Consider the following 14751-nt stretch of genomic DNA (forward strand, 5'->3'; position numbering starts at 1 on the left):
CTTGTACAATGTAAACTACATTGTCATTTTGCGGACTGCAAAATAATCTATTCTAAATATGAATCATCTCCTGGTTTCTGCCCAGTTGCTGAATTTCATTATTAAGTATATAAACTACAAGTCCAGATAGGATGTTAAGTACCATAAGCTGGCCAGGGATACCATAGACAACTAAAGCTTGGCCAGATGTGGACTGAACCTGTCACAAGTCGGCCACACATGTACCTGGCCGTTGTGGAGAGACTGGGCACAGTGGCCGAGTGATGGGATCACACAGGCTCCTGTCAATGCGGTCAGCAGGTGTAGCCACGTACAGATTATGGCCGTCGTCCACAGAACGCATGAAGTTCGTATATTATTTTAAGCAGATGATTTTCAGTCATCGCGCTTGTTTTGGGGCCACATATAAGGCAATATTATTCTGTTAATACCGGCAGAATCGCAGCCTAGAACTGAGCATAGAACAACGACAGCCGGGGAGCGGAGATGAAGAGGTCTATTCTCTGCAGTAGAGGACCGGGGGATGTATGCGTGAGCTGGTTTTATTTTTAGTTCTATGCTCACACAGGGCTCACTGTCTCCTAATCTTGTTTTCCCCAAGATGAGAAGAATTTTCGGCTCTTTGAAGTATTGTGCGCTGTGTCCCAGTGCAGCAATCTGTATGATGGTTATAATTTACTTTCACTTTCTAGTGCTCCAATGAAGCTGTGTTTGTGTCAGACTTCCACCCCACGGATACAAACATCATAGTGACCTGCGGGAAATCGCATCTCTACTTCTGGACCTTGGAAGGGAATTCTTTGATTAAGAAGCAAGGATTATTTGAGGTACAGTAAGGTGGTTATTAATACATGCTGCATATTATACACATATATGTACCATGCATAGGTTACCTGTGCTGGCTGCTTATGTCCTGGAATCAACCCACTTGGATCTGGTCCTTGCCCATCTATTCCTCCGCTAAGGCAGTCACTCTTTACGCTTCAAAAAAAAATGTCCCCTTTTCCGCCAAGTTTATTTTATGTCTTTATGGCCAAACCAAATTTCACTTTTATGCCATGTGTTGGTAGTGCAGCAATGAATTTTTTTTTATTGTTTTTTAAATGACTGTTTTTGCCAGTGAGTTTTATACTGTTTTTTTGCCAAATTTCTGTTAGCATAGTGTTCTGATGTTTTCTGTTATGTTTAGATAGGGGAAAAGGAGCAGTAGTATGTCAAATTGTTTTTAATGTGGATTCTGCCTCTTATTATTGCCATAAATTAGTACAGCACTAAAAATATACCCCTAAGAGATTTATGAGACCTTCTAAAAAGCAAAAAGAGACGTTGCCCATAGCAACCAATCAGAGTCTAGCTGTCATTTATCTTGAACATTCCACTAGAACTCCACTTTTCCCTTTTAGAAAGGGTCATAAATCTATATCCGAAGTGTATTTAGCAGAGTTTATAGGGATACCAAAGAATAGTATAACCCAGTGGATTCCAAACTTTTTCAGCTCAAGGCACCCTTAGGGTCTCCCAAATTTTTTCAAGGTACCCCTAAGCCAAAATAGTTTCCAAGTAGTCCCCCGCCGTGCTTTACTACTGGCCCTGGCCGAGGCACCCCAGGGAGCCTAGGCGCACAGTTTGGGAACCACTGGTATAACCAATAAGTGTGTGTTTTATGAATGATATTTGGGCAGCACGGTGGCTCAGTGGTTAGCACTTCTGACTCACAGCACTGGGGTCATGAGCTCGATTCCTGACCATGGCCTTATCTGTGTGGAGTTTGTATGTTCTCTCCGTGTTTAAAGGGATTGCTCCGAGAGGTGTTTGTAGCGTTCTTAAAGACACTCTGTGATTTCACCCATATTTCCGTTAATTCAACACAGAAACAAGAGAAACCAAAGTTCGTGCTGTGCGTCACCTTTTCAGAGAACGGCGACTCAATCACAGGAGACTCGAGTGGGAACCTCCTGGTTTGGGGAAAAGGTAAAAGAAATCTGTTGTTTTTGATAAGATATTAATCTTTGTAATTGCCGTTTTTTCCTTCTGCGGATTAGAACATCTGTAAGTCCTAGCTCAATTAGTCCTGGATAACCCGGGAGGGTTGGCTTGGTGTTATTCACTATGGCAAACTGCATGTCTTATACACTAATCAGGTTTGGAGAATGAGAGGTAGGGGCAAATTTTGAAAGCCATTTATAAAAAAAAAAAAGTGAAATTTGTAGTTTTGAGGATATCCTCTTCCCATTTCAAGTACCTGATTTGCATCTGTAAGATTATTTGGATATTGTAAAACATATATTTCTGATTTTGACACTTAAATCCCATTTTTGCATTTGTAGGTACAAATAGGATCACCCACGCCATCCAGGGAGCCCACGACGGTGGCATTTTTGCACTTTGTATGCAGAGAGACGGAACGTTGGTGTCCGGAGGGAAGGACAGAAAACTTATATCCTGGGATGGAAATTATCACAAGCTTAATGTAGCTGAGGTGAGGGGACTATTTGTATATACAGATGTACACACTGTAACTATATAGAGATTTTGGGGCTGATCTGTCCGTTTACGTGCTGTTACTTGTATACAATACCTCTGCGCGTGCTCAGAAACAACACTCCAATGAGCACAGTTGTATGCGATTCATGTCTGCAAATGACACGACCGCATTCAACTTGAGAGGCGGAACGGGGCAGATGAATTTAGGCCACGTACAGTACGGACGTTGCACACAGAGGCGGCTGACTCAAGTTGTGTGTTTCTCTTAAGTACATCTCACTCGCACCAGCTGCAGGTGTAAGTGCCGACTGATAGTGAGGACTAAACGACTTCTTTGTTTTAAAAACTACATGTATGCTGCTAGCTAGCACAACTGTGTGCAAATAAAGTAGACTATAAAACTGCATTGCATGTACAGTAGACATTGACATTAGACTTTCCTTCTTTTTTTTTTTACAAATGTTTTTGTTAATGATCATTGTATTAAGAGTTGTTCATTTGTTTTCTAAAATATTTATTTTGCATGCGCTCTGATGGGACTTTATATAGGACATATGCGTATACTGTAATCCGTTCTGTCTAATACAGCAAGTAACGTATAGGCAGAACGCACTTATACCCAGATTCAAATAGAAGCGTATATTGAGATCTGCTTGAATTTGAATGCGGTCAGAACTCCGCACAAGTTCCGTGCCCTTGTTTTATAAACCGCTCGTTACCTGCAGGTTGTGTCTGAAGATGAATCTGGGCCCTTTTATGTACATATATATGAATATTGTATCCACAGAGACTGGACAAAGGACCATGTCTGGCTCTTACTAAATACTGTAGTAACTAAAGAAAGATCTTTTATCGTTTTGATCTATATAGTTCTGAGGTTTTCCTTTGCCATTTTTACAGTGTACTTTTTTAGTTATGTAAATTGTAATTTTGAGTTACACATACTGACATAAAATTCAGATAATTGCACATTAGAGAATTTCTATTTTAATATCTCCTCTTAGATTCCAGAACAGTTTGGCCCAGTGCGGACGGTTGCAGAAGGAAAGGGGGATGTTGTGCTGATCGGAACCACTAGAAACTTTGTTCTACAGGGCACTTTATCGGGAGTCTTTACCACAATTACACAGGTAAGTGTCTGACTAGTCTAAAATTGCTTTTTTACAATATGAACTTAAATAGTATTTTTTTTTTTTTTTTTTTTAATTAATTAGGTGCCAGTCTCAACCTAGGCAACAGTGTTGGAGGGAAGAACTTCTTTGCTCCTTCATTTTCTCACCTGCTTCTCCCCTTCTCCCCCCTTTTTGAGCTTCTCCCCCCTTTTTGAGCTTCTCCCCCCTTTTTGAGCTTCTCCCCTTCTCCCCCCTTTTTGAGCTTCTCCCCTTCTCCCCCCTTTTTGAGCTTCTCCCTCCTTTTTGAGCTTCTCCCTCCTTTTTGAGCTTCTCCCTCTTTTTTGAGCTTCTCCCTCTTTTTTGAGCTTCTCCCTCTTTTTTGAGCTTCTCCCTCTTTTTTGAGCTTCTCCCTCTTTTTTGAGCTTCTCCCTCTTTTTTGAGCTTCTCCCTCTTTTTTGAGCTTCTCCCTCCTTTTTGAGCTTCTCCCCTTCTCCCCCCTTTTTGAGCTTCTCCCCTTCTCCCCCCTTTTCGAGCTTCTCCCCCCTTTTTGAGCTTCTCCCCTTCTCCCCCCTTTTCGAGCTTCTCCCCCCTTTTCGAGCTTCTCCCCCCTTTTTGAGCTTCTCCCCTTCTCCCCCCTTTTCGAGCTTCTCCCCCCTTTTTGAGCTTCTCCCCTTCTCCCCCCTTTTCGAGCTGCTCCCCCCTTTTCGAGCTGCTCCCCTTCTCCCCCCTTTTCGAGCTGCTCCCCCCTTTTCGAGCTTCTCCCCTTCTTCTCCCCTTCTTCTCCCCTTCTTCTCCCCTTCTTCTCCCCCTCTATACACTGTGTCATATATTTTGTCTGATCTCCTCAGTTCAAGCCACTAATATAACGGAGATATATTTTGGTTTGCTTAGGGTCACACTGATGAACTCTGGGGGTTAGCTGCACATTCCCAGAAGCCCCAGTTCCTGACATGTGGCCATGACAAGCAGATAACATTGTGGGATGCCACCAGTCATCGTCCAATCTGGTCCAAGATCATTGAGGTGAGTACACGGCATTCCACATATAATCTTGGGAGTAAGACCTGTGTACTGTGACTGTACAAACCCTCTGTCGAGATTAGTGGTACAAGAAAGACTCCATGGGCCATATCCATTAGGGCACGCACTCCGAGTGGCTCTGTGTACTCCTGAATCCATTAATGTACAGATCTCTAGATACGTGCGCTGTTGAATTCGGGTGTAGATCTGCTCTGCTCTTACACAAGATGCTGCAGGATACGCCCAAATCCTATGCGGATTATAATTCTCAAAGGTACAGACAGGGAAATAAAAACGTTATAGAATTAATGCCACATGGTAATAATTGAGGCATTAGTGATAAAATAGTTTAAAAAAATAAAATTATATATATATATATATATATATATATATATATATATTTTATTTTAATTTATTTATTTTTATTATTTTTTTCTATGAAATACATTAATTAGAATGTTAATATCTACTGAACATAAAAATAGATTTTACAGTGCTCGTGATCGCAAGCTCATGTTACAGCATACATACAAGACTGACATCATTACTGATTAGGACTTAGACTATTCCTGTAGCTGGAGCAAGAGATACAGCAGAAAAATAAATAACTGAAGTGCGCAGGGCTTGATTCGGACGTGGCCGACTGCGCTCAAGTTTGACACTCCCCTACTGTACAATGGCTACGACAAAACTTCCCTTCCCCACCCAGTTCACTCCCTGAAGTTGTACGAAGTTCTCCTTGCGCTCACTATCGCATGCACATTGCTTGTGTACACATCCGTATCTCTCTGTTTCACCGTCGTATCCGTCTGTTCTGGGCGTACGCAGAGTGATTTTGTGTACGATATGCTCAAATTTGCCAGATACGTGCTTTGATGAATCAAGCCCAATATGTAGAGGTCCATTGCCTACGGCAGCATACATACATACATACATACATACATACATACATACATACATACATACATACATACATGAAACCATTAAACGTGCTCTAATTTTTTTATTTTTCCGTAAGGTTTCTGCTTAAAATATCTCCTAATACTCCTCCTGCATAGCTTCCAATACAAATGTAAATGTGACTCAAGACCGCTATCTCAGTAATAGTATTGATATAATGCCATTATTATATGTGTGATTTTGATACGGCTTAGGTAATTACTCAGCTTATTGGTAGAAACAGGATGTATTGAGGGTACAGGAACACAGGAGGGTCAGAAAAACAACTGGAAGATTTCCAAATATGTGAAATGTGGGAAATATGGGTGTAAAACTTGTCTCTTGCACATCTTACCTGTTATCTTAATAAAAAACGTTCTATTTCAGGATCCGGCCCAGTCCTCTGGTTTCCACCCTAGCGGTTCTGTTGTAGCAATAGGGACCCTCACAGGCCGGTAGGTGCTTTATGTCTTAAAGAGATATACTGCAAAATTGTTCTAGTAATGCAAACGCTCATTTCACGAAATCTTAACTGCATTTGCTAAAATAAAGGTTCCATATTCATCTTTTAATTATTCAGTTCTTAACACTTACACCTTATACTGCAGTACGGTAACTCCACTGGTGCAGGCTGACGTGATGTAATAAGCAGACAGGACGCCCCCTAGTGGCCCTTAATTTCGTCTCAAGTAAATATCTCGGCTCATTGTTCAGCAAAGACGAAGAGTCGCCATAAAATTGCTTCATTGATCAAACCCTTTAGTCGATCAATCACTAGTTATAACTGTATTAACGACCACTTGGTGACAGCCAGCCGTGTATGGTATGGTGCACCAACCTAGCTGTAATTGTACAGGAGAATACCATTAGTAAGCAGTGATGGGTGTCTGTGTTCCATACTCGGCCCTGATTCCCCTGTCTCTTGTATCAGTCATCTCCCAGCTCACTCCGCATCTCATTTTGTTTGGCAGGTGGTTTGTGTTAGACACAGAGACCAAAGATCTGGTTACCGTACATACAGATGGGAACGAGCAGCTCTCGGTCATGTCTTACTCCCCAGGTGTGTATCCCTTTAATCTTGTTTGACGTCAAAAATTGAGTTTTCATACCAGAAACTGATGCATCAGCTTTTAAAGATACCAAACGTTGATCCTTTTCCTGGAAGGACTGCAATGTAAATTTAATTTCCTAGAAGACTAATTTACTAAAGAGAAGTGGCTGGCTTGTGTCCATAGCGCTCTAACTAGTCTCATTGTCTCAGTAAGGCTCTATCTATAGTGCTTCACATGTTAAACCCAAAAACCTATCCTGCACTGATGAGCCCTAACAAGGGAGAACAGGCTGTCTCTAGGTAACTAGGCAGCACAAGCTTATGTTATCGAAAAACCCAATCTATCAACCTGAGCACTAGTGGCTTACTTACATATTGTACCAAGTGAGTGGAGCTTGAAGATCTCTGTATCTCATCGCATTGTTTCATTCATGCTGCTTGTACTTCTGTTATTTTTAGTGTCTTCTTCTGTTTTGCCACACGATATAGAAGCTCTGTATTCACTGAGCGGTGATTGGTGTCCAGATGTAACATTCCACGTACACAAAGCTTCTACAGCTCAGTTGATTTTAAAGTCTTTAAACTTCATGTATTTAGTGTATTATCCATGAAAATAATTCTAAACCCAGACAAGTGTAGAAATCCGGCTGAGAATCTTTAGCCACAAGAGAGGTCTTCACCAGAGACTTTGTTGGCTTTATGCAGACGGTCATAAATGCAGAGATTGTAACGACAATTTGGTCAAAATGTTGTGTGTCAAAATGAAGACCCAATCAGTATGTGACCGGGATCAGTCAGATGTCATACCGGGCTGGCAGAGAATCGGGCAACCCCTGTATGTGAGTGTGACGTGTCATCGAGTGACTGTACTAATCAGGGGCAGGCTGACAAATTTTAGCCTGGGGAGGAGTGAGTCTCGACACAGCAGTCTGGAATATTTTAAAGGGGTTAAATACAGTCCAAAGTAGCCCACTATGGGACTGGCAGATGCCCCCCTGCCCCCTAGCCAGCCCCTGGTGCTCCATAGGAGATATGCCTTGAGATTAGCCTGAGCACATTGGAGACCGATTCAGTTGTTCTGCCTGATTGTATGGGCAGTTTCTGAATTTACTAGGAACTTCAAGGACAGACCCAGGTTAGGTCAAGTTGTTATGAATGAACCATGGTTCAACTTTGTGCTTCATGGGTAACTCTACTGTAATTAACTAGGAGTGTTGCAGCTGTGAAAGCGACGTTGCCCATCCTGTGCCATGTCCCCTACCCATCACCAGACGCTGCCAGCTTCGCTTCCCGTTATCATACCAAGAACGTACATTGGAATCGGTGGGCCGTGCAACCTCTGAAGTTCACCTTTTGCCACCCATACTGGAAGCGGCTGTTTTGTGCCTCGGTGATGTCACTAGAGCTTAGGAAATTGATTGGTTGTATTTGCCTATTGGTTCAGCCCACGACAAAATGGCCGCCTCCCATTGTTTAGGCAATGCGTCCACTTTAGCATTACGGAAGGGTGTTTAAGTAATCCACTGACCCTCGGAGAGAGCATCAATGAGGATAGAGCGTATCTACCACCATTCTGGTATAATATTTATTTAATTGAACTGGCTGAACAATCTGCTGACTCATTTCTGGGACCATCATCCGTTTATTGTCGTTCTCTCTCTTTCTGAATAGATGGAAATTCTCTTGCAATCGGTTCCCATGACAACTACATCTATATTTATGCTGTTAATGAGAATGGAAGAAAATACAGTCGCATTGGCAAATGCTCAGTGAGTTATTCTGCTATAATGAGGCATTAAAGGTTTATATTCCCAGTTTTCATGTCCCTTAATTATTTGTTGTGGAGACTGTTATAGCTCAATAAAAAAATTGCAACATTACCTCATATGAGGAACAATAAAGTGAATTAAAACCATATTTTATAGTGTGTTTCATATGCAGTTGTAAAATGTGTTGTCACGCCTCTTGGTGCGCTGTTTAAGGACATCTGTACCCAGTAGGCCTACTGGTGGGCAACAACTTCATATGACCCCTATTGTGATCATATCACTTGTGTCTCTGGAGGAAAGTGTTCATTCTTTACATCACCGGGGGGTAACATTTTTATGATGTATACTTGGTTTTATTTTACTTTCATTACTGCACACAATATCCTCATTTGTTGCATTTGAATTGTATGCTATTGTGTATTTCAAATGATGAGTCTGCTTTATACTCCTGTCTCTTCCAACAAATGTTGGGGAAAGCAGACCATAAACTCCCACCTACATGGTCCATTGGAAGGCTCAAAATAAGGGCGTAAACACTCACCCTCTTCACCTTGTCTTCCACAAGGAAAATGGAGAAATAAAGTAGGGCAAGATATACTGTCAATGGTGTCATTTTAAACCATAAAAAAGGAAATAGTCTGTCCATTGGTAGGTGTTCATTTAATCAAGCCTATAAATGCTAAACTTTTTTCAAGTTTTTAAGGTACAATCTAGTATGATAAGCTAAACATTTTCAGTAAGGCTTCCTTAAAAAAACAAACCAACTCCACTTTTCTCGTACTTGTGTAATATGGACTCTCCTCTTTTTAGTTGTTTGTCGGGGGTTCCATGCCTGGGACCCCCTTTCATTTTGCTGTGCTGTCTACCATAGTTAGATCCTTCACAAGGGAGGATCTAACTTTAGCAGACGGCATGTTGGGTTGACCCAAGACCCAATTTCTTTAGGGGGGCCCAAAAGCAACCTTCACCAAACATGTACTAAAGAGAGGTGAATCCACTTTATAAAAGTGTAAATGTCCTTATTAGTCTATTTGATTCACATGGCTGGTATAGGTTTAGCATGTTCCTTCAAGATTAGTGAGGTGTCTTATTAAGATTATTATAAGGTGCTCTGTGCGTTTATAAAGTTCTCCATGTGTGGTCTCACACATTTATATGATCACAGATCTTGTTGAATTTTACGATAATTAATAAATGGTAACACTCTCTGCCTTTATTTTCCTTAAGGGTCATTCCAGTTTTATTACTCACCTGGACTGGTCCGTGAATTCGCAGTATTTGATGTCTAACTCCGGAGATTACGAAATCTTGTATTGTGAGTGTCACAAAATTACTTGTTCTGATTTCTGGAATTTTTTATTTTAAACAGATTTTACTAAAAATAGTCGATTTACAAAACTACCCTAAGTATCTACCTAAACCATCTTAAGTTTAGGATTAATTAGAAATTCTCAGTAAATGACCAAATGACTTTCATGTCAAAAATTCCACCGTGATCTATTAAAAAGGTCTAGGACAAAATGTTTGTGGGGACAGTAGAGGAATTGCTGGATGAGCACTTAGCCAATCAAATCCAGGGAAAATGCTGGGGAATGGGGGGTTGGGGGGGAGGGGGGGGGGGGGCGGCATGTAATGGCCAGTTTGGGGAATTTTTTTTTTTATTATTATTTTTTTTGGGCGGCCTATGACAGCATAAGCTGTTTCAAACTATCCCAGTATAAAATGAATAGGTAGCAGGTGTGTTTTGCCAAAGGTATTAAGACCCTTTATGTTTGTACAGTGGATCTGCTATTGCAGGTCTCTGTTACTTGATTGATGCATCATGGGTCAGGTTCACAATAACAGTCAGTGAGGGGAGAACACGCCAATCTACGGTTAGACACTGCCTGTTGTCCATGCTGTCAGACCGCAGAAGAATATACCACCACGACCAGATATTATACTGTGATCACCTGTGTATTGTATCCTCTATAATACAGACATCAAGTATTTTACCTATTAACAGTTTTGATTATAAAAGTTGAAGGGGCCATCCTTGAACTGTGTGCCAGTGAGCAGCTCTGTCTCAACCTGTATTATTATATTCTATTCTGTTACAGGGATCCCCACAGCCTGCAAGCAAGTAGTCAGTGTGGAAACGACCAGAGATTTGGAATGGGCCACACACACCTGTACTCTGGGATTCCAAGTTTTTGGTTAGTAAAAAATCCTTTCTTTTAGCCGGACTAGTTGTGGTAAAGTCTATCTGCCACAGCTATGTACAAAGCAGTCAAATATGCACTTTCTATATGTTTCAATTCAGCCTCTCTTCAATGCCTTTTACATTCTGTACAAGTGAAAACAAGGAGTTTATATCTAGCGTAAACTATTGCTTAGACTTTGATATACTGTGTGCTCTGAGGCACGGAGCTAGCCAGAGTCGCACAGAGCCTATGGTCCAGATCCGTTTGGATTTTAATTTGCCCGGAATATCACTTAAGGCTGGCAACAAAACACCAATAGCTGTCTAAACCAGTCACTACAATAGTTTATAGTATCAACCGTTACAAATCTCCAAACGTCTGTTTGTCATAGTCTGATATGTGTAGTTTAGCTGTCATTTTAAAAACCATTGTTACTACTCTGCATGCTGGGAAAGACATTTGGGATTGGCCTGCAGGATTAAGAATTAGGATGTGTGTGTATGGGGGAGGGGGGGGGTGTAATTGGTTGCTACTTCTGTGTCCATCTTGGTATCCAAGTCATAGGAAAAACTACCACTTCTGGCACAGATCTTTACATGCGTGGCTTTTAAATTCAGCTTTTTAAAGTTACTACTGTTTTTGGCCATTTAGAACAAATTAAGTTTTTAAGTTAAAAGACTAACTTCACAGCTGAGTCCTGTGATATTCACTTTTCAGCATTCTTTAACTAATCATCATCATCACCATTTATTTATATAGCGCCACTGATTCCGCAGCGCTGTACAGAGAACTCATTCACATCAGTCCCTGCCCCATTGGAGCTTACAGTCCTAAATTACACACACACACACACACACACACACACACACAGAGATAGACTAGGGTGAATTTGATAGCAGCCTATTAACCTACCAGTATGTTTTTGGAGTGTGGGAGGAAACCGGAGCACCCGGAGGAAACCCACGCAAACACGGGGAGAACATACAAACTCCACACAGATAAGGCAATGGTCTGGAATTGAACTCATGACCCCAGTGAACAAGGGTACAACTGAGGCGGGAGGAGCGAGAGTGGCTCAGTGGAGATTGGGACAGTTGTGTAGGCAGCCTCTAGATTTTGGACACGTGATTCAGAGCACTGACCGTTCAGTGGGTCCGGCAGCCAAATAGAGATGGTAGCCCAGTAGATCCTTGAAACAACCTTTGTTTTTGGCGTGATGACACTTCTCAGCCGTCCGCCAATCACCACATATATATACTTACATTTGGGGTGCATTGTTTTTTTTCTAATTCGAATGCTTTCTTAATGAACAATAAAAGTAAAGACATCCAAACTCGCTATTTATACACCTATAATTTGTAAGCATTTATTTTGACATAACTTATGTAGTATATTCCCGTTAACTTGAAGCCGCCATATAAATAATTGCATGATTTAAAAGAAAAAAAAACAGATTACCGAGTACTTCCCAATCCGTTTATACTTTGTGTTTCTACAGGAGTCTGGCCGGAAGGCTCGGATGGAACAGACCTGAACGCGATCTGCAGATCGACGGATCAGAAGCTTCTGGCGACAGGAGATGATTTCGGCAAAGTTCATCTCTTTTCCTATCCTTGTTCACAGTTCCGGGTATGATACAAGTGACTTTCATAATTAACTTAGACACCTATTGCTATTGTCCCATCCGTCTGTGTAAAGTCTCCAGTCGCTCTGTGTTGCATGCCATCGGTCGTTGTGAACGTATGTGTTGTGAATCGATAGAATTTATATTTAACTCTGTAAAGGCAAAACGTAAATCCTACGGGTGTTTGTGTGAAAGTACATAAAATAATTGGTATTCTAATTTAATTACCCCCATTTAGTAGTGTGAAGGTGAAAACCTATTTACCTTATGCGGTCGGTTTGGTAACCATAAAATTTAACTTTAGCACGATCCTGTTGTCTTGTTCAAGCCGCCTGGTCAAATGTTTGGTTAGGACTGGCAAGCTGGCAGCGGGCATATTCTGTAGGCTGCCCATTGCACCAATTTTATTGAAACACACTTTGGGATTTGTACTCTAGCCCTGTGCTCAGCTGTTGTCACTCTGTTTGTAGGCATCCAGCCACGGTTACGGTGGACACAGCAGCCACGTTACCAACGTCAGCTTTTTACACGAAGACCGCCATCTAATCTCTACGGGCGGGAAAGACATGAGTATCATGCAGTGGCGGCTTCTCTAGGGCCACAGCTTGGACAAACCCTCGAGACATCCAACAGAATCTGTGACACCAACACATGCCTTTCTTTCCGTGTCTGACGTGGGCTGTTTCTTAAAGGGTCTCGGAGACGTCTTAGAGGAGAACTCAGGAACCGGACCCCCTTTCACCGTTCATCAGACCTGACGGAATCACCTTTCGGTGTCCTTTTAAAAAGGGGGATAGTCTACACTTACAGCATAATCCTGCAAAACATGATACGCATTACATTGTAACTCAACAAGCTTGAAGGTCTTATATTCTGTTCTGACGCAATGTTAAATGTTTATAACGTACTGTAAATTTGTGTTACAATAAGTCTTTCATAAAATAATAATCAGACTTTGTGTACTTATTGTTTTGCCATGAACAGTATTCTGATAATAATGGTAGGAGTCGGTACGTTGCAATTACCTTCGCATACTAGGAACTGTTAATGTGAATGTTTTTATAGGTGTCATTTTAACTTTTGGCATGTAATGTATTTGCTTGTCCTCGTCCTGTCGTAGGCACATCCCAAATTTAATTTCCGATGAGATTGTTCACAATATTTGGGCATTGTACATGTCTCCGTGCTGCAGAATGTTATCTTGCAAACATCTGTTTTGTGCATTTCATCTTAGTGAGGTCTAACCTGCAATAATGTTTTCTATGCTTCTTAAATGATATTTTACACTTTCTAGCTCTGTCACGGCTGTCATGGCAATTCCCCTAATTTCCAAAAGTGTCTGTTTTTCACCTGGTGCTAATCGGGATACGGCGGGGTGTAACATTAAGTACAGAAATGGCCCATGAGGGTGAGGTGGCCTGCAAGGTGTTCCTATAACAGCAGCGATGCACGCTGGACTTGTGGTGAAGGTTCAGGCAGCGGAGCGGAGTGCTGGACACATCGGGTGTGTTGAATTTTGGACGCAGGCTGGAGGTCATACGCTGGACATTTTGCAAGTATTGGTGGCTAAAAGATAGGCTGGAGGATATATGCTGGACATGTTTCAAGTGGTGGGGTTGGAAGATATGCTGGACATGTTGCAGGTGTAGAGGGGAGGGGTCCAAGCTGGAGAGTATACGTTGGACATATTTCTGGTGTAGAGGTGGAGACTGCTGGCTAGAGGATATATATGCTGGACCCGTTTTTGGTGGTGTTGGCTAGACCGGTGGTTCCCAAAGTGTGCGCCGCGGGTCCCAGGGGTGCCGCGGCGCTGTCACTGGGGTGCCGCGAGCCAGCTATAGGAAAAAACAAAGAGCACATAAACTTACCAATCCGCGCGGCGCCGGGACCCAGCAGACTCCTCTCTCCCGCAGCTGTCACTGAATATCGACGTCAGTGACAGCTGCGGGAGAGAGAGGAGTCTGCTGGGTCCCGGCGCCGCGCGGATTGGTAAGTTTGTGCTCTTTGTTTTTTCCTATAGCTGGCTCGCGGCAGAGGAGTGAGAGGGAGCGTGACAGAGGGGCAGAGGAGGGGGACAGCGGGGCAGAGGAGGGGGGACATCGTGAGAGGGGCAGTGGAGGGGGACACAGCCTGAGAGAGGCAGTAGTGTAACAGAGTGCAGAGGAGGGGGGACATCGTGAGAGAGGGCAGAGGAGGGGGGACAGCGTGACAGAGGGGGCAGAGTGTCTGGATGCAGAGGGGGCAGAGTGTCTGGATGCAAAGGGGGCATTTTTGCATACAACTAAATAAGTATTTCTGTCCTGACCTAAATACTTATTACATTTTTTTGACCCAACTACTTCTAAAACAGGACTGCTCAATAATTATTTTGGAGGGGTGCCTTGAAAAAATTTGGAGACTCTAAGGGTGCCGCGAACTGCAAAAGTTTGGAAACCACTGGGCTAGACGATATGCTGGACATGTTGCAGGTGTAGAAATGGGGATATTAGGCACATTTCAGGTATTTTAGTGGAGTTGGGCCTTGTCCAATATGCTTGGGAAGGGATGGGAGTAGATAGCCTTATGTAAG

The 14751-nt window shown here is 42.4% G+C and overlaps 1 protein-coding gene across 7 annotated transcripts in view; it reads left to right on the plus strand.

The window, feature by feature from the left end:
- EML1 (EMAP like 1) overlaps positions 1-13135 on the plus strand; it is a 79296-nt gene extending 66161 nt beyond the window's left edge. For all 7 annotated transcript variants that reach the window (XM_075193537.1, XM_075193538.1, XM_075193539.1 and 4 more), the window contains 12 exons: positions 693-827; positions 1872-1971; positions 2328-2479; positions 3489-3614; positions 4488-4619; positions 5943-6010; positions 6527-6615; positions 8278-8375; positions 9603-9690; positions 10475-10570; positions 12057-12187; positions 12653-13135. In XM_075193537.1, the coding sequence (XP_075049638.1) occupies positions 693-827; positions 1872-1971; positions 2328-2479; positions 3489-3614; positions 4488-4619; positions 5943-6010; positions 6527-6615; positions 8278-8375; positions 9603-9690; positions 10475-10570; positions 12057-12187; positions 12653-12778 (1341 nt within the window). In that variant the 3' untranslated portion in view covers positions 12779-13135. The remainder of the gene's footprint in view (positions 1-692; positions 828-1871; positions 1972-2327; positions 2480-3488; positions 3615-4487; positions 4620-5942; positions 6011-6526; positions 6616-8277; positions 8376-9602; positions 9691-10474; positions 10571-12056; positions 12188-12652) is intronic.
- Positions 13136-14751: the final 1616 nt, after the last annotated feature.

The sequence above is a fragment of the Mixophyes fleayi genome, chromosome 12, assembly GCF_038048845.1.
Source record: "Mixophyes fleayi isolate aMixFle1 chromosome 12, aMixFle1.hap1, whole genome shotgun sequence".
Taxonomy (NCBI): domain Eukaryota; kingdom Metazoa; phylum Chordata; class Amphibia; order Anura; family Limnodynastidae; genus Mixophyes; species Mixophyes fleayi.